Raw genomic sequence first — 19,645 nt, 5'->3', positions numbered from 1 at the left:
ATAGAGCACAAGTCAATCAATATCAATTACCCATCTCAGGATAGGTCATACAGGTCTTAATAAAACACTACAGCTAATAGGCAAGTACCCAATGGGATTGTGTGCCCACTGCAAAAAAATGGAATCTGCTCAGCATGTACTGTTAGTATGCCGGGCTTGTGTCCTGGACAGGAAGGCGTTAATAGGAGGAGCTGAAGATTCATTCTACTGTAGAAACCCTGCTTGAAAAGGCACTGTCTCAAATCTATGGCCAACTGTTGAAAGTTGTGATAAGAAAGGGTTCAATACTGCAGAATCTTTTTTTTATTCCCAATATTCCAAGTTCCTGATTCACACTCCTGTCCAGGAGGGGGCGGTAATGCACCTCTAAGCTCATTTGAAACTAAAACGAAGAAGCCCCCCCCTTCCCCTCCCCCGAGGTCAAAGCTAGAAATGTTGTTAGAGTGAGTTGCCCGCGTTCATTTGGACAGTGTCTTCAAGTTTTCAAAGGTCGACTGTTTTTCTACGATTTTGTGGAACTATAAATAGGAACAAACTAACGCAGTCATCTGGTTTGGACTTGTTAAAATCCTGTAAGTTATGGTCTGCTCTTGTTAGCTTATCAGTAGATAGCGTTTCTTACTAAAATGTATCGGTTGTCATACCGCTGTAAGGATAAACCGTGTGAAACGTGCTATTACACTCACTAGAAGTTCCCAGATGTATCTAAAGCCGAAAGATTACAGTAGTTAACTGGTTTTACTTTAACTGGTTAGATTTGTTTACACATTCTATCCGCAGATTCGTCATATTTACCGATTGGTCGCCTCTGTGTGCAAATCTGTCTCGGAGTTTGACAAGATTAAAGGACTCTCTCCATCTCCAGCTGGTGCAAATGCAGATTTCAATATTATCAATATTATCTGCTGATAACAATGAGATTATTTTAATTTATAAAACAGCTTCCGCTTGATGTCGTGTGTTGTGTTTCAAATCATGAGCTGACATTTTCCCCACGACACACACCTGAATAGCTCGACTGCTGTGTCACAATTCAGGGTCTGCACGCTTGAAGTACGCGCACTACGCGTACTACGTACGGTGCGTACTATAAGTACGAGAAGTGCAGAAGTGAGAGGCTTGTGAAATGGGACGGTCTAGCCTTCGTCGCGCTGTTCAGGTTGCCTAGCAACCACGATACTAACCGCGAGAAACGTTATATTCAGCTTTGTTTGACAGAAATGAAGGAGAAAATTGTTTTGTTGGTCATTCATTTTTGTCATGACATCACTTTGATTAGTTGAGTATCTGAGGCTGAGACCACAGGACTGTAAAACATGATTGTTGGGCTTCATTCCTGTACTGAACAGTCATTTCAAGAGTAGTTAGTAAATAACAATTAGCTAATGTTGTTCATGAGACTAAAATCCTCTCACTGTGGCAATGTAAATATAATATGGCCAATATTATAGTTATTGTCAAAATATTATGATATATATATATATATGGCTTTACAACCAAGTTAACGCTGAAAGTACAAACATCACTAATGTCACACAACTTTGCCACATGTGGCCAACAGCAATGTTTTAATGTTCTTCGTTATTAAACATTCGCACATAAATAAGTGACGTCATATTCAGTACTTACTTTTGACAGTTCACTCTTCGGCCGCTCCCTTCTGTCGTATTTTGCGGCAAAAGTATCTACACCCACCGCCGCGCTATGAATTGTGGGATATATGGGACCACGAAGCGTGCACCGGACCACGCTTGATATTTGGGGAAATCGACGATGCGTTTGAAGTACACTTCGAATTGGGACAGCCGTCGTCGCGTGGCGGTGACGTAATCACACTTAAAATGCCTACTTCAAGCGTGACCCTGAATTGGGACACAGCTGATGTGTCGAGTTCACCTGCACACACCTGTTCGCTCCGTCATTTGCTGGTTTAGGAAACACGCCCACGTTTAACATCGGGAGCTTTCTGCTCAGTATAACGAAACATCACAAAGAATAAAAACATCTTTGTGAAGTAGCTGTAGTGGGATCAACCTTTTATCTTTAAATAGCTAAAATAGGTTTTATTTTCCTAATCAAAATCCCGGTGCCTTGAACTCTTGCAGATTTCTTTTTTAATGTGTAAAATAATGCTAATGTTTGTTTCCCCATACATCACCTGGCATAAGTTGTTTTTCACCATAACCATCGGCTATCCTAGGCTATCAACAGTGTGTTTCTCAAACCACGATTGCTTCTTAAGATGCTTACATCCAGCTATTTGAGCAGATCAGTGGCAGAGCTATGCTATTGACGTACATTGATACCAATCCAGTCAGTGGATTTCCATCCATCCGGGGCCAAGTCGTGGGGGCAGCAGTCCACTTAGCTATGCAAACATGCCTCATCTTTGATTAGGATTGCTGGACTTCAGAGTGGCTTATATGATTCATACATAACTTCCTTAATTCTGATTCAAAAAGAATAGATGAGATTTAAGAGAAGTGAAGCAGACTGAGCAGCGGATCAGTCGGGATGGTGTGGTAGTCGTACAGTGTTTCTTTTGTGATGAATGTGTTTGGAAATGTTTCCTGATGACACAGTCTTGGACTCTTGCAGAGACTTCACTGGATACTGCAGATAATCAGAAGCACGCTAGGATGACCAGTGTAAGTTTGTCAAACAACAGTTTGTAATATTCTCATCTTATTCTGATGTTAATGCTCTGCAGTGATGTAATACAGTTCACCATCACAGAGCACCACTGTAAACACTGAATCTTTTTTTACACGTGAATAACGTGAAATATTTCTTTCTATTTTAAATTTATTGCATAGTTCTCACATTTATGTTTTAGATACAAACATTTGTAATATTATACGAAGATAACCCGAGTAAATACGAAATGTAATTGGGGTATTTTTTTCAACCTGCTGGATAGACGAGTATGTGAATGTGATAACTAGAGAACGAGGTGATGTAGGGAGCTTCAGTTTGATGTCATACCACCTCTGTTTGTTTTTGAATGAACTTAATAACTGGTTGGACTGTTTGCAATAAACAGCAATTAATGTTTGACATTCCTGTAGAGACACTTTGGAGAATTATTTTAACTTGGCAACTTTAGAAGGTATTTCAGTATGAATGGCCTGTTTAACATCATGCCACAGCATCTTAATCAGATTAAAGTCTGAACTTTGTCTAAGCACTTCAGTTTTTTAATTTATTTTTATTCATTTATTAAAGGGGGAATTTTTCACATCCCTGTCCTGCTGCATAACCCAAGTGTGCTTGAGCTATAGGGCACAAACTTATGGTTGGACTTAGGATTGTAGGGTTTTCTGGTTGAGAGCAAAATTCATGTATCCATCAATTAACACTACCACCACCATGTTTGACTGTTGATATGTTGTTTTCTGTTCTCTATATGTAATGAGACCTTCCAAAAGGTTACATTTCTGCCTTGGGACCCTCATGTCATTTTTGCCCAGTCTCTTTTTTTCATTGTTGAAACTCTGACCTGAGGCAGATGAAGCCTGCAGTTCCTTTACGACCTGGATGAGTCATTGATCACTCCTGGAAAAACTTTGTTAGAATCCCAAAACCTTTGTTTCACTTTCCAAACTGACAGATGACAAGATGAAGCTGTAAACCAGGGGTCTCAAACTCCAGTCCTCGACGGCCGGTGTCCTGCAACCTTTCCATGTGTCCCTGTTGCAACACACCTGAATGCAATTAGTAGGTCATTAGCAAGAGTATAGAACTGAAGTTGCTGAAGTGGCAACCTCTAACCCTACTCAAGTAAATTTAAGTAAGTGTAAGTGTTAAGGAAAATACACTTTTAACAGTACATTTATTGCACCATGTTCATTCACTCATGAACTGCTGTAACATGAATGAAATGGCTGAATTGCCACCTCAGCATGCAGTCAAGTTTCTTGCTAATGATCTACTAATTGTATTCGGGTGCGTTGCAACAGGGACACATGGAAAAGTTGCAGGACACCGGCCCTCGAGGACTAGAGCTCGAGGCCCCTGCTGTAAACCTTTGACCATGTAGACCTTTGGTGGTGTTTCAGGTGTCTGAGTTCAGCATTATTATTGTTATTATTAGTGCCTGAGAGACTGTCATTTACAGTTGTAAAACTGTTTGTTTGCATGTGCAGGTGCTTTGCAGCAGAAGCAGGTTGGTAAGTTACCTTCCAGGGCTCCATGTGTTGGTGTATCGTGTGGCTGGAGGCAGAGCCTTCTCTGCTGCTGATTCTTCAGGCTTAAATGAGCCCGCTTTGGCCACTTCTCCCTCTGCTAAAGGTATGGCCTTATTTTAAGTTTATACATTTGAACATTAATTAACTATAACATATATGTTTTTCTAGTCAGCAATTTAATCTAATGCATCTTATGTATAGATTAGGTATTAGCTATAGACCTAATAACACAAAATAAATTGAGATATACGGAGGTTGACACAGAGCTGTTACCTCGGACTCTGATGAAGTGATATTGGTGTTGACCAAAATTTGTAATTTCGTATTTCTTTGTGTAAACTCCGTTTGTGTGCATGCTACTTTTTCTTTGTTATGTTGTGCTTAAGGACTGCAGACACTACGGCCTGATGACACAATGGGGCCGTTCGGGCCCCAGGACCAGCGCTTCCCGCTGCCCGGTAATGTGGGCTTTGACTGCCAGCTGGAAGGATTGACAGAGCAACAGAAGAGCCTGACAGACAAAATGCTACCAGATGTGTTGTCTGCTCCATCCTGCTATCAGAAGCATGAGAGGCTTCTAGTCCAGTCTGTTAGAGAGCTCTCTGTAAGTCCAATAAGAACCTTATGAATGTTTTTAATAATCAAAACAAACATGGACCAAACTATGCTGTATTATTACCACTAATGCTAATCTTGCTACAAATTTCACAAACACTGGTGCAATTAAATAAATGTCAGAGGAATTTTATGTTGAAGTATGTATAGATTATCCATGAATAATCATATGCAGGGATAGCTCAGTAGGTAGAGTGGTTGCCCCATGATTGGAAGGTCGGGGGTTTGATTCCCCTGAACGGCTACCCTGAGGTACCCCTACGTCCCTACACAGTGCTCCTCGGTGGCTGCATTGGTGGCTGCCCACTGCTTCACTGGCTGAATGGGTTAAATGCAGAGGAGTCATTTCCCTACGTGGACTAACACAAGCGCGTACACATTTTTAAGATAAAATGATGTGTGACACAATTTTTTAATGCATTTTTAATCAGTCAAAAATGAACTTTTCATTGGAGTGTGGTGTGGACTTAGTGGTGCTAACAAGTGGCGTACTTCACTCAAAAATGTAACGCTAGCCAATCATCGTGGGTGTGACATGATTCATGCAGCCAGACCTCCAGCATCCGTCTGAATATTTTAGAATGACGAGACATTAAAACAGTGTATGCTGAAACTATATCCAGGTTTTGTATCGTTGGCGTTGTTGCTCACACGCTGAGAGTGGTGACATTTGCTTTTCTGACAGCTGTGTGTTTCTTTCTTAGAACAAGGACGATCCTGCGTCCTCTGGCAAAGTCAGCACAGCTGAACAGTACTTTGACAACTCGAGAGTAGAGTGTGCCACACAGGCTTGTCCTGAACTCTTAAAGAAAGGTACATACATTTATTTTTCAGCATTGCATAACTTTGAAATTGCTTGCATTTCTCATGAGAAGCGGTGTTCCTGTCTAATGCGAGTGTTTCCTAATTATAAACAGATTTCCAGTCAATGTTTCCTGAAGCTCCATCCTGTGGTATGATGGTTGTCACGGTTACCCAGAAGACGCAGAACGATATGGCGTCATGGTCTGCTGAGGTGGAAGATGAGAGAGAGCAGATGCTTGACAAGGTTAAATGCTGTCTGTAGAACAGTTAAGCTGTTTTACATGTCTTACACTATAATAAGACGTCACAGGGTTTCTCCCTACATTATCACAGCAAGTACTCAGAATAAATAAATGTAAGGGTTATTTTAGAAACCTTTTGGAACAGCTAAGCACTGCAAATATTAGAGGTCTGTAAAAGAAACACCGATGATGAGCTGAAGAGTTTATTAGAAAAGCTGTCCACCTCTGGAGAACTACAGAAACTGTGCATCATATGAGATGTTACTAATGTTAAAAACATTAGTAGTACATCCATGTAGTACATCCCATCTGTAGTGTAAAAAAAAGTGAAAATGAAACAGATTAAAAACAATAATAAATGCGTGAGAAAGGGGAGGAGACACTTTATTATTTATTTTACAGTAATTAATGAAGTAATTAATGATTGTGGTGTCTGCTGTGTAGTTTGTTGCAGGTGCACGGGAGATCTGCTGTGCGCTGCAGCGAGAAGGATTCTGGGCAGACTTCATCGACCCATCGTCAGGCCTCGCTGTAAGTTATCTCTGACTCTGCCTGTCAACAACTGTTCAGTGTTTTTACGATATTTTATCACAATAACAACAAATGAAATGGCTGATTGGGTGTAGACATGACATGGCATCAAATGACAAAAAGTAGAAATCTGAGGAATCTGTTAGAAGCTCATGTTACATGGAATTAACTCTGAATTAGCCACGATCAGCACTGTGCTGATATGCAGTTACAGTGTGGAGCTTTTAGTGATTCCTTTAAATTCTTCTTTTTATCTTCAGGTATTTTGTCTTTGGTGCATACATTTAGATTTATTTGGAGTTTTCTGAAATAAGCACATGATCAAATGTAAACACGTCCTTTGGAAGCTGCACCATGATTCTGGTTAGATATTTGGTCACCAGACAGAAGCTGATTTATTTGCTTTTCTGGCACAGGCGTGACTTTGTGCTTAACTTCACATGTTTCCGTAGGTTTGAAGACAGGACATCATAAAAGTTGTTTCTAAACCTTCAAAGTAACGGTCCCTGGGCTGGTATTTAAGGGTGATTCATTGTGGCAGTGCGCTGTGTGTATAACAAATGTACATTTCTGCAGAAGAAAACTGGTGAAAATTTCTTGGAAGCTGTAATGTTGGCAGGACAAACTTGTGCAGACAGCGGTGTGCAATTGCAACTCCCCATCCCCCACCCAACACACACACACACACACACACACACACACACACACACACACACTATAGATAGAGAATATTGTTGCTTTTCAGGAGATGGTCTTGATCGGATAACTGTCTCATATTTGTGTGTCCCTTCTTATTTCTCAGTACTTTGGCCCGTACACCAACAACACACTGTATGAGACAGATGACAGATACCGTCACCTGGGCTTTCAGATTGAGGACCTGGGCTGCTGCAAAGTGATCCGACACTCGTTGTGGGGGACACATGCTTTTGTAGGGACAATATTCACCAGCGCACCACCTGATACTCCTACTATGAAGACATTGCAGGGTAGATGAACACAGGCTCTGGGATACCGAGTGTAATATGCCTCACCACTAACAGAGTGGTTAGTGGTTTTGACCATATCTCTAATCATGTTAAAGCTTAAATAATGCTGACACCACAATAAAGCTTGTGAATGTTTTGTCTTTGAAATTAGTCATTGAATGACACATTCAATAAATGAATAACCTGGGCTTTATTAATTACCTTAGCTGCCCTTTTAACCACAGCTGTGTTAAACCATTTTTTGCTGTACTTACTAGAGTTTGAAGATATTGTGCTGCTGCACAAAGAGACAAGTTCTCAGAAGATAGTTGTCCAGTTTATCAGCCTCAATTATTCTTAAGAAAAACATGAGCATCCTCAGTGGGAAAAGTCCTCATTTTACAGTTAATGTTAAACTCCTTTCTAATCCTTGAAAATATTTTAGAATCATTACTGGACATACTTCTTGATCCCACCATAAGCTGAGCCGTCTTGTTTTTGTGGCAGGGACACGCTTTCACCTGAAGTGCTCACAATCTTGAAAAATGAAATTTAAGGATTAAAATGTGCTGAAATGTTGACATGAGTAAAGGTAGAAATAGTTTAACTCTAAACTCTAAGATGTTATGCAAATATTATGCAAAATGATTCGTATTTTTTAGATAAACATTGTTTTGTTTTGTTTTTACAAGATTGCAACAATGATGAGCAAAATAAACCAATTAACAAAATTTAATTGTTAAGATAGTATTTCATTAGCTTTACCCAGTGAAATGTAGGTACTGAAATATCTACTTATTGCAACCAAGTACTGATGGCTAAATCAAGCTTGTATTGAAAAAAGCTTTATTACTCGAAGCTTTTCAACAAAGCACTTTTTGGTGACATCTAGTGGCTGATAATGAAGAGCATCTTGAGTCTACAAAATGAACAGCTTTATCATGATTGCCCACTCTACCGAGCTGACAGCTTCAGTTTAATATCACGTGACATGTCTGTGTGATACTGGACTTGGTGCCTTGTGAATGTTTTTGGGTGAAAATCTATGTTCTGTCTATTTGATTCATAAATAGTTTTCCTTGTTTAAACATGTGCCATGCTGTGTTCCCCCTTTGCTTGTGACTTGATGTTTTGTATCAGTAGATAAAAAATTACACTATATATAATATTTTACAACACAATCTTATACTAGGTTGGGAGCTGGGACAAATACCCCCGTGCTGTAGAGCCTCCCCGAACTGCCCCTGCACTGGCGAATCTAGAAAATTGTATTTAACCAGTGGACAGGCGCAATTATATAGGGTGGGCCATTTATATGGATACACCGTAATAACATGGGAATGGTTGGTGATATTAAAGTCCTGTTTGTGGCACATTAGTATATGTGAGGGGGCAAACTCCTCAAGATGGGTGGTGACCATGGTGGCCATTTAGAAGTCGGCCATCTTGGATACAACTTTTGTTTTTTCAATAGGAAGAGGGCCATGTGACACATCAAACTTATTGGTAATGTCACAAGAAAAACAATGGTGTGCTTGGTTTCAACGTAACTTTATTCTGTTAAAATGTCAGAAATTGTTAAACCTGTGAGCTATATCATGTGACATTGATGTCACTTGAGATTTGTGAGTGTTTATGGTGACTGTGATTATGAAAGGCTAGTAACTAATCGAGATCTCGGCAGTGAAATACATTGATTGCTTTGTTGTAAGTGAAGATGCACTCCCATTTAAATATCGGTTTTCTGGGTTTGCCGATCACTCAAAAAAGTAGTCTGACATGTCATGACATGACTACTTTTTGCTTTCTGTTTCGGGAAATCGTCTCTCTGAAGTGTGACTCTTCACTTCTTTACAGACCTTTGCATCTTCATCACCTTCATCTCATACATTCTGCATGCAGAGGTGGATGATGACAGTTCTCTGCATTGTTTTTCTTGCCCAGTTGAGGCACTGTATCCACTGTATCCTGAATCATCCCAGTATGATGCGAGTGAATATTCTAATAACCACTTCTCGTGTTCTCGTCTTCCATATCTGGTAAGGCTAAGAGTCTTAAGTGCCATCTCCTTTTGGACCTGGCATTCTCGAGGCACCTTTCCTTTAAGAATTTTACCTGTGTGCTGGGAACACCTGGCAGAGCCCCTAGTCTGTTGCCCAGCCCTAGTACAGAGTATTATTATATCGTTGAATGTTCAGCCACAGAAAAGGCTTGAAAATTGCCCTGTGACCTATCGCAAAAGTCTTTTTTATGATCAAAGTAATAATGGTATGGGTCTACAATTTGCCAGTTTTCCTATTAAAAAGTGTATCATCACCCTTGAATTTTGTTCTGGAAAATCAGAGGTGGTCAAACTGGGAATTTTTGTGAAATTTGGTAAATTAATATGGAATGACCCACATGTACTCCTGAAGTCAAGTTGACCAACTCAGTGGACTGAATGGGCTCACACATCTTAGCCCAGGCAAAGTTGAAACTTCATACTCGTTAGCAGCTCAGATTTTGCCATTTTGTGCCAAGAGGCACACTTATAACTATTCGTCAGATTTATTATTATTCCTCAGTTTCCGCCTGAAATTTTGAAGCGAAACTCGCCCCACAGTTTTGAGACAAGGGTTACATATGTTATATCATTTTGTGCGGCTGGGTCTGGACTAGTATGCTATGACTTTTGGTGTTTATGACTTTTATATTTTTTAAATATTTAGATTTTAGTGCAAATTTTGGCCCATTTCTAGGCCCATGAGAAAGATTCAACTTTTGGCCAAATAGAAACAGATTTCAAACTTCATTTGTGGTGTGTTGGCTCTCTCTAGTGGTATGTCGGGAGTGGTACGGCCTACCCGTATTTGGATTACCATAATGACGAGAATATTAACAGCACGCACAGCGTTGCTGCTTTCAGGAACCATTGGAAGTTTTAAGGTTGCACGAACCATTGAATACTTACGGTAACCGCAAGGGTGTATGCTTGGTGGAAAACTCCATATCCCACAAATCATAGCAGGCCTCTACCGAGTGAAACAATGGCGGCTGCCACCTAGTTTTTATATTCCTCTTATTCGTGTTTCTAGGTCACAAAATAAACTTTTAAGATATTTTCAGGCGAGAATGTAGTTGTGTAAACTTCAAATATCTGCTCGTTTTATCAAGAAGTCCCATATTAGCAACAGTTCTCTCATGATGTTACTGCTAGCGCCGCATGGCAGCTAGCCGGCTAGCTAGCTAGCGCGGCTTGGCTGACACCCAGGCCGGGCTGGCTGACACCCAGGCCGGCTCACGCTCTCGTTTCACCCCCTAGTCTTTCGTGAGTACCCTTGGTTGGCTGCTGGACTTATTTTTCATTTATATGGGCTGGTGATTCATTTATTCATTTTAGTAACGGTAAAAACAGTGGAAGGTGGTGGATTGTCCAGATGCTGGTCGATGTGGAAAAAATAACAGTTGTTTGGTGGTGGCTAACGCGGAGCTACAACAGAAGGCAGCTAGCCACCGGTGTATGACAGAAAGGGCATGTGGGGAAAGAGACATACGAGGCGGCCGCCGATCGACCGGTGGTGGCTAACGCGGAGCTCAATAATGGATCAGGGAAACCGAAGGCAGGAGAAGCAGGCGGCTGCCGGTCAGAGCTCAATTTCAGGTAAGAAGGTATGAACTGCACTCTATTTGGGTCAGATATAAACCGAGTTTAGGTGTAGTTTATTTTCGTTGTGCTGACTTTTTACAATCAGTTTTTACAATGGTAAGTTACTGATGTTGAACTTTATAAGTTTACCTTTTAGGTGACATGAATGAGTTGAAGGAAAATTATGAACTGTTTCTGAGAGATGAATAACACAATATCCTTTTTTGTGTAGCTGACAGCTGGTAACTGTGCAGGGTCGGATCTAGCAAAGCTTTTGCCAGGGGGCCAGGTAGGGCATTAACAGGGAAAGGGGGGCACAAAGAAATACTTTTCTTTCTTACTCTCATATAAAATATTTACCTTTTATTAAATAGTTGAATCTTACAACCAAAGTTTGTATAATAATACACAAGATTGGCTGTAGGCCATTGTTAATCATTCAGAACACTGTGTAAAAATAACAAAAAACAAAGTGAATGCAAAAGTGCACAAATATTTATTTTACATGTTTGATGTGTGTGGCGGGCGTGGTCTGCAGTGCCGTTTCAGGGGAGGTGGACCCATGGTACAATGGGACTTCTGCTCATGAACCTCTGTGCACAGCATCTGCAAATCGGGGTTGTACGAAGTCACCTCATCTTTACACAAAACTGTAAGCTGTCATCTGTGAGGTGCGAGCGGTGTTTGTTTTTACCATAGTTCATGGTGGAGAATGGCTGCTCTGCTGAGTTTTGCTCTCTGTAGCCGTATGAATGGCAAACTACACTGATTAGCAGCGGCATAGGCACACTTAAAATTTCTTATGAAATTTTTGCTTTCTAGTTATTATTATTATTATTATTATTTATTAGCATTATCTCTTCTTCATTGTTCTATTCATCCTTTCAGACTGCTGACATCTTCCAACCAGCTCCATGGCTTTGTGGATCAGCTGACTGTAGTTTCTTTTGAAGATGGATATGAACAGAGACAGCAGGGCCATGTCTGCATGTACTTCATGATTTCCTTCAGCGCGAAGAGATTTGAATGCTGAGCCCTCATTAGCTGCCTGTTAGTGGGATTGTCCATACCTGTGTTCAAACATGGCTCCTGTTCCTCCAGGGGTCCGCCTGCTGGTGTCCTTTGACTGGGACCAATGGTGAGTTTAAATTGGACCGGCTGTCTAAAGGTGCTATTGACATTAAATTCTGACCAGATGTTGGTAACAACCCACCCAGTCCACAGATGTAAAGAAATCAAACCATAGATGGCCATAAATTATATGTAATAATGAGAAGTGGAACAGGGAAATGGTACAGAAACTCATAAAAAAAGAAAGGTGCAAAAAGACCTGGAAAGATTTTAGCAGCTGAAATCTATCAGTAATTACAAAATTAACCTCTCACTTAGTGCAAATTAATATCAACTGGTTCAGTCCCAACTGGTGAGCTCTCATTACCAAGGTGTCACACAAGAAACATCTCATACTGGACAAAACCAATGGAGAGCTCCAGAAAGATCTAGAACCAGCAGGTATGATTGTTTCAAAGAAAACAATAAGTAATGTCACATTTGCCATCGCCTGTATGCAAGCTCACATACGTGACTGCACTGCTGAGGAAAAGGCATGTTGTGAACTACTGAGAGAACATAGTGTGGTCAGATGAGACTAAAATTAAACTAATAGCAACGCATGAGACAGTTTCCTCACACAGGAAGTGTGTTGAAGCTGTCATCACCAACAAAGGCTTTTGTATGAAGTATTAAATACATTTCACTAAGCGTGATTATTACACATAATTTATGGACTTCTATGGTTGGATTTCTTTGCATGTGTGGATTGGATGGGTTGTTAGGGTTGGGTTACTATACCTGCAGTGAACCTTTGGGCATTTTACAGTTTGAGATGTGGACTTTCTTTGTAAAATAACATCTAAAAATACAACAACTGCAACAATGTTTAAACTTGGGCTGGGCGGTCGACTCCATAGGCTAATGCTAGATGACTGATACTGTTACTGCCACCAATGACAGTCACCAGTCAGCAGACTGGGTGACCGAATAGATTCATGTATAACCATTAGAGTAGCACTTTCACTCTCCTCCATCGCGCATGTCACTGGAGAGTGGCATTAGTCGAACATCCCTTTGGCGGATAGTAGCTACACACAAATGGCACCCTTACAAACTCCAGCTATGCAGCATCTCAACGAGGATGACCCAGATCGGCGCACAGAATTTGCAGAATGGGCAAAACAAAAATTGGAACAGGACCCTCAGTTCACACAGAAGATTTTGTTCAGTGATGAGGCAAACTTTTATGTGAATGGTGAAGTTAACAAACAAAACCACCGCTTTTGGTCTGTCACTAACCCACATTGGATGGATCCCTCCAAGACTGTTGGAACAACAAAAGTGATGGTTTGGTGTGGTATATGGGGAACAACGATAGTGGGTCCATTCTTCATCAATGGAAACCTCAAGGCCACTGGATATTTGAAATTGCTACATGATTATGTGTTTCCCTCTTTATGCACTGAAGCTGGCACGTTCCCTGAGTTTTTCAAGCAAGATGGTGTCTGTGAAGGTTCTCAGTCATCCAGGTCATTGTACTGGATGACTGGATGTCATCCAGGTGCACCATCTTTCTTTGCAAGCAAGATGGTGCACCACCACATTATGGGTGCCAGGTCCGAGCATTCCTAGATGAACAGTTTCCTGGAAAGTGGATTGGTCGTCGTGGGCCAGTTGAATGGCCCCCAAGGTCTCCCGATCTGACCCCCTTAGACTTTTATCTTTGGGGTCATCTGAAGGCAATTGTCTATGGTGTGAAGATACGAGATGTGCAGCACCTGAAACTACGGATACTGGATGCCTGTGCTGGCATTTCTCCTGCGGTGTTGCTATCAGTGTGTGAAGAGTAGAAGAAGAGGGTTGCATTGACAATCCAACACAATGGGCAGCACATTGAACCATTTTATAAGTGGTCAGAAACTTGTAAATAACTCATGAAAGAATAAAGTTACGTTGAAACCAAGCACACCATTGTTTTTCTTGTGACATTACCAATAAGTTTGATGTGTCACATGGCCCTCTTCCTATTGGAAAAAACACAGGTTGTATCCAAGATGGCCGACTTTTAAATGGCCACCATGGTCACCACCCATCTTGAGGAGTTTGCCCCCTGACATATACTAATGTGCCACAAACAGGACTTTATTATCACCAACCATTCCCATGTTATTGCGGTGTATCCATATAAATGCTCCACCCTGTATATAATATACTATACCTTATATAATTATAACTATGTGGGTTTTAGACCTTGGCTTAGAATGGCCTATGAACTTATTTTTATTTATGAAGAAGCAGAACGTCCTCCCTCCCTCGCTGTCTGTCATTATGTCGCACACTGGACCGCCTTCTCCACCCAAGCAACATAAATTCGGTCAATGATTCATTTCCTTATAAACCATTGAATCAGGTACTGGAGCTGTAATGCGCTAAATAAATCTTCGGACGTCATTGGTCACGTGGGTGCCGTCTATTTTTTTTGACACATAAGGTGGAGCTTCAGCTTCAAATCGCTACTTTGAGGTTTAATCATTGTGTGCGTGTGTTTTAGATATTGTATTAGGGATTTTTAACCCTGGTCCTGCTGTCATCTGTAGAGTTTACTCAAGCTCAAAATGAAATATCCCATGTGAGTTTGAATTATTTTTTTTCACAAGATTATTATTATTGTTGTTATTATTATCATGAGCTGGTTTTAGCCCTGAAGCAAGCTAGACAGGGTCAACTGAACACGAGCGCGAGAGAGCGATGATGACGTCAACGACAGCCCGGGCAAGCCTAGCTGTGAGCGCACGCGCGAGTGTGTGACAGTTAGACGCCAGCTTTCGTACAACAAGGAAGTGGAGGGTATGTCACTGAAGGGAAACCTGGAACGAACGTGAAGCGCTAGTTTCCCCCTCCGAGGTAAGCCCCTGAGCAGCTATGGCGTGTTTGTTTGCAGTTGGATGTCTGCTGCTGCCACAGTTGTAGCGGTTTAGCTAGCAGTCTTTAAAATTAATCGGAAGCTCGGCTATATTCACCTTGCTGTTTCCCACATGATCAAAGTGCTACTCCGAGACGTTGGAGGCTCTCGTTTTTGCCTTTGTTAATGGTTTACGGATAACAGGGCGGTTTTGATATAGCTACAAATAGGAAGGGAAAATATCGCCAAATCTCACAGTCGGTGCATTAGCCTGTTTGTCATCCGTGTCCGAGTAAGCGTCGCCGGGGGCCGACGTGTTGTTTGATACAAAGCACCCCGGAAGCACGTCCTCCTTTCTGGCTATATTAATTTCTTTCAAGGAAGCAGAAACGGTGACCACGCTGTTAGGAGAGTTGCGCCTGTATAGTTGGATGTTAAAATGTCAGAAATTGTTAAACCTGTGAGCTATATCATGTGACATTGATGTCACTTGAGATTTGTGAGTGTTTATGGTGACTGTGATTATGAAAGGCTAGTAACCAATCGAGATCTCGGCAGTGAAATACTTTGATTGCTTTGTTGTAAGTGAAGATGCACTCCCATTTAAATATCGGTTTTCTGGGTTTGCCGATCACTCAAAGTAGTCTGACATGTCATGACATGACTACTTTTTGCTTTCTGTTTCGGGAAATCGTCTCTCTGAAGTGTGACTCTTCACTTCTTTACAGACCTTTGCATCTTCATCACCTTCATCTCATACATTCTGCATGCAGAGGTGGATGATGACAGTTCTCTGCATTGTTTTTCTTGCCCAGTTGAGGCACTGTATCCACTGTATCCTGAATCATCCCAGTATGATGCGAGTGAATATTCTAATAACCACTTCTCGTGTTCTCGTCTTCCATATCTGGTAAGGTTAAGAGTCTTAAGTGCCATCTCCTTTTGGACCTGGCATTCTCGAGGCACCTTTCCTTTAAGAATTTTACCTGTGTGCTGGGAACGCCTGGCAGAGCCCCTAGTCTGTAAAATTTTCAACTCCCACCTCTGGCAGAACCTCGACAGCATTCCGGGGGGAGGCTGGGCACATGAAGACCTTGTTGTAGACCATGTTCTGCAACTCCTTTGCTGAGGTGGCTGCAGGGTGGTTGACCATCATGGTGGTAACCAACCCTGAACTAGAGGTCAAACCTCTAGTTCAGATTTCTAACATCTCTTTGAAGGGAGCAGTCAAGTTGGAGTCCTATTGGCCTTTCTCAGCCTGTAGGACTTAGGAAGCAGCTGACAGATACTGGCAGGCCAAGTGGGATCCAGCCCAGGATTCCACTTCCACTTCCACACCTGAAGCAAAAAACTCAGGCGTGGAAGGAGTTTGGGGAGGCCATGGAAAAAGAATTTCGGCCTGCCACAAAGCTATTCTAGCAAACTGTCAAGTGACTATGGAAGGTAAAGCACGGTGTATGATGGGGGCGAGGTGTTGCTGACCTCCGGATACTGGGTGTCTGGCTTTTTACTACGAGTCATTTGATCCCTGTATAACCATTGCAGGAGCTTGGTCTGCATTGCCAGCAATAAGTCATACTCATTCTTGCACACGTGTTTTACTCTACCAGGGCTGTCCTGGTGTCCTGTTACAGAGTCTGTTCATAGTTTTTAGAGAAGCTTTTATGTGAGTATGTGAAGTGGATGATGATGATAATAATAATATAATAATGATCCATTAATATTGCCCAGCCCTAGTACAGAGTATTATTATATCGTTGAATGTTCAGCCACAGAAAAGGCTTGAAAATCGCCCTGTGACCTATCACAAAAGTCTTTTTTATGATCAAAGTAATGATGGTATAGGTCTACAATTTGCCAGTTTTCCTATTAAAGTGTATCATCACCCTTGAATTTTGTTCTGGAAAATCAGAGGTGGTCAAACTGGGAATTTTTGTGAAATTTGGTAAATTAATATGGAATGACCCACGTGTCCTCCTGAAGTCAAGTTGACCAACTCAGTGGACTGAATGGGCTCACACATCTTAGCCCAGGCAAAGTTGAAACTTCATACTCGTTAGCAGCTCAGGTTTAGTTTGTGAGGTAGTATGAAGCTGCGGACCACATCTGAATTAAGCTGTGCAGAAAAAACATGTCATATTGTAATCTAGGCTTTTTCTTACGGAAGCGTAGAGCTGCCACCCAGGCAAAAGAAAAATACAAGTGTATCACGTTATAACGTGAAAAGTTTATTGTTCTAACAAGATACTTTTCCTGTTTGTACAATATACTATCATGTTTGTACAATATACCTTTCACGTTTGAACAACATAATATCACGTTATTACAATATACATAATTATCACGTTCGTACAATATAATTATATTGTACGAACGTGATAATTATGTATATTGTAATAACGTGATATTATGTTGTTCAAACAGGAAAAGTATCTTGTTAGAACAATAAACTTTTCACGTTATAACGTGATAAACTTGTATTTTTCTTTTGCCTGGGTGGCAGCTCTACGCTTCCGTATTTTCTTGCCCTCTTAATATCTTTATTATTATTATTATTATTATTATTAGCATTATCTCTTCTTCATTGTTCTATTCATCCTTTCAGACTGCTGACATCTTCCAACCAGCTCCATGGCTTTGTGGATCAGCTGACTGTAGTTTCTTTTGAAGATGGATATGAACAGAGACAGCAGGGCCATGTCTGCATGTACTTCATGATTTCCTTCAGCGCGAAGAGATTTGAATGCTGAGCCCTCATTAGCTGCCTGTTAGTGGGATTCTCCATACCTGTGTTCAAACATGGCTCCTGTTCCTCCAGGGGTCCGCCTGCTGGTGTCCTTTGACAGGGACCAATGGTGAGTTTAAATTGGACCGGCTGTCTAAAGGTGCTATTGACATTAAATTCTGACCAGATGTTGGTAACAACCCACCCAGTCCACAGATGTAAAGAAATCAAACCATAGATGGCCATAAATTATATGTAATAATGAGAAGTGGAACAGGGAAATGGTACAGAAACTCATAAAAAAAGAAAGGTGCAAAAAGACCTGGAAAGATTTTAGCAGCTGAAATCTATCAGTAATTACAAAACTAACCTCTCACTTAGTGCAAATTAATATCAGCTGGTTCAGTCCCAACTGGTGAGCTCTCATTATCAACGTGTCACACAAGAAACATCTCATACTGGACAAAACCAATGGAGAGCTCCAGAAAGATCTAGAACCAGCAGGTATGATTGTTTCAAAGAAAACAATAAGTAATGTCACATTTGCCGTCGCCTGTATGCAAGCTCACATGCGTGACTGCACTGCTGAGGAAAAAGCATGTTGTGAACTACTGAGAGAACATAGTGTGGTCAGATGAGACTAACATTTAGTGATAATTTAATGTCAATAGCACCTTTAGAGATATATTTACTAAGAAATTTGGTGACATATTCAATATTTATTTTACTTGCTGCATACGTTGAAGCCGATCTTTCTGATCACCCTGTAAAGTTTACTGTACAAGGTCGAGCAGTGAGTTTCTGCCTCTTTGACGTAGTAGTTGGCTGTTGAGGCTGCAGCCGGCCAAGTGGCATTGTTGGAGCTGCGTCAGCAAAAATTCCCGGCGGGTAGTTTTTACCTGTGCTTACACCTAGTTTCACATACCTGATGCTTTGTGTAGACTCGACTTTCAGGTTTCTGAAAATATGTTGGAATGTTTGTTATTTTTGGTTGTGATTGATTTGGGTTTGTAAAGCTTTCATTAGTTACACTGTCTTCACTAAGCCTTTGAAAAGTTATAGTGGGATTTTGTTCTTTTACTTGTGTGTTTATATAACTTAGAATAATTGTGCACTCCTCTGTGAACAGCTAGTGCGTTGGTCCCGGCCACCTATTATAAATTACCAATTTAGGGTAACACTGGTGATACAGAAAGGGGCAATGATGTGACATTCCATGCATTAAATGTAGGGGTCATTAATCATCAGAGCAGCTGCTCATCTACAAGGTTGAAACTGTTGGTGGAAGTGGTTGTTATTCACTTGAGCTACTTGTAATTCAGACTGCTGTGCACTGGATATATCTAGCTTTTATTATTTGAAGGAAAAAAAGACAAATTGTTGCCCACTATGTTAGTTCAAGAATGCATCAGGTTTAAACACAGAAGTCGTCTCATTTAAATGTAGCACAAATTTTGGAGGAGTTGTTAGGTCTGTTGGTCCTAAGCTTTGGGAGAAGCAACCTGTCACTGAGCAGACTCCTCTGGTTGTTTGCACTGAGAGAATTGCACATACTGCACATTGTTCAGTGTTTTGTTGCTATAATGATAATAATGATTCTGATTTTGAAATGAAGTGCTGTGGATACTTCCAGACGCACTGTAATTCACATCAGGAACCATAATGTCTAATGTTACCCTTGAACATTTCTCTTCATACAGTTATCATCTTATATGTCTTAGTGAGACATTTGCAGCCTAACACATAGGGCTGCCACAAACGATTATTTTGATGGTCAACTAGTCACCGATTATTTTTGCGATTAGTCGACTAATCAGATCATGCATCCATTGGACGTACAGCTTATTGCACCAGCATGTATCTGCTCTTGTATAACTATTATCAGCTTACAGATTTAAGTGTGGTATGTGCTAACTAAAAATAAAGACGATAGTTTATTAAATTTTAATGAAATTTGCAGATTGTTTCGGTGGAGTTTAATAAACTCCTTGCT

The 19,645-nt window shown here is 40.9% G+C and overlaps 2 protein-coding genes across 8 annotated transcripts in view; both read left to right on the top strand.

Annotated features, from left to right (window-relative positions):
* The first annotated feature begins 413 nt into the window (after positions 1 to 413).
* mmadhcb (metabolism of cobalamin associated Db) lies at positions 414 to 8,078 on the top strand. Of its 2 annotated transcripts, XM_087853041.1 has the most exons (8): positions 414 to 572; positions 2,599 to 2,648; positions 4,146 to 4,290; positions 4,574 to 4,791; positions 5,507 to 5,615; positions 5,720 to 5,850; positions 6,293 to 6,379; positions 7,182 to 8,078. In XM_087853041.1, the coding sequence occupies exons 2-8, from the start codon at positions 2,640 to 2,642 to the stop codon at positions 7,374 to 7,376; spliced, it is 894 nt and encodes a 297-aa protein (XP_087709167.1). In that variant the 5' UTR covers positions 414 to 572; positions 2,599 to 2,639; the 3' UTR covers positions 7,377 to 8,078. The 2 variants fall into 2 exon arrangements, with proteins under 2 accessions (XP_087709167.1, XP_087709166.1); XM_087853040.1 differs by lacking the exon at positions 414 to 572 and having other exon boundaries at positions 2,574 to 2,648.
* A 2,564-nt stretch (positions 8,079 to 10,642) lies between these two features.
* The window catches only part of slc37a1 (solute carrier family 37 member 1), a 30,474-nt gene continuing 21,471 nt past the window's right edge, over positions 10,643 to 19,645 (top strand). Inside the window, exons 1-5 of one of the 6 annotated variants that reach the window (XM_087853168.1) lie at positions 10,643 to 10,987; positions 11,205 to 11,261; positions 11,511 to 11,624; positions 11,861 to 12,110; positions 17,533 to 17,782. In XM_087853168.1, coding sequence (XP_087709294.1) covers positions 17,727 to 17,782 — 56 coding nt within the window. In that variant the 5' untranslated portion in view covers positions 10,643 to 10,987; positions 11,205 to 11,261; positions 11,511 to 11,624; positions 11,861 to 12,110; positions 17,533 to 17,726. Of the gene's footprint in view, positions 11,262 to 11,510; positions 11,625 to 11,860; positions 12,111 to 14,762; positions 14,930 to 17,532; positions 17,783 to 19,645 lie in introns of those variants that run through there. The other 5 variants (XM_087853167.1, XM_087853166.1, XM_087853169.1 and 2 more) reach the window with 5 other exon arrangements.

The sequence above is a fragment of the Neolamprologus brichardi genome, chromosome 16 (assembly GCF_056152115.1).
Source record: "Neolamprologus brichardi isolate AB-2024 chromosome 16, ASM5615211v1, whole genome shotgun sequence".
In the NCBI taxonomy this organism is placed as follows: domain Eukaryota; kingdom Metazoa; phylum Chordata; class Actinopteri; order Cichliformes; family Cichlidae; genus Neolamprologus; species Neolamprologus brichardi.
The sequence above is the reverse complement of the archived record's forward strand: the minus strand, read 5'-3'. Positions and strand labels throughout refer to the sequence as shown.

Coding starts and splice junctions, on each gene's coding strand:
- mmadhcb (XM_087853040.1), top strand. CDS start 2,574: ATGACACAGTCTTGGACTCTTGCAGAGACTTCACTGGATACTGCAGAT. Junction 4,792..5,506: donor AGTCTGTTAGAGAGCTCTCT/GTAAGTCCAATA, acceptor TTTCTTTCTTAG/AACAAGGACGATCCTGCGTC. Junction 5,851..6,292: donor GAGAGCAGATGCTTGACAAG/GTTAAATGCTGT, acceptor TCTGCTGTGTAG/TTTGTTGCAGGTGCACGGGA.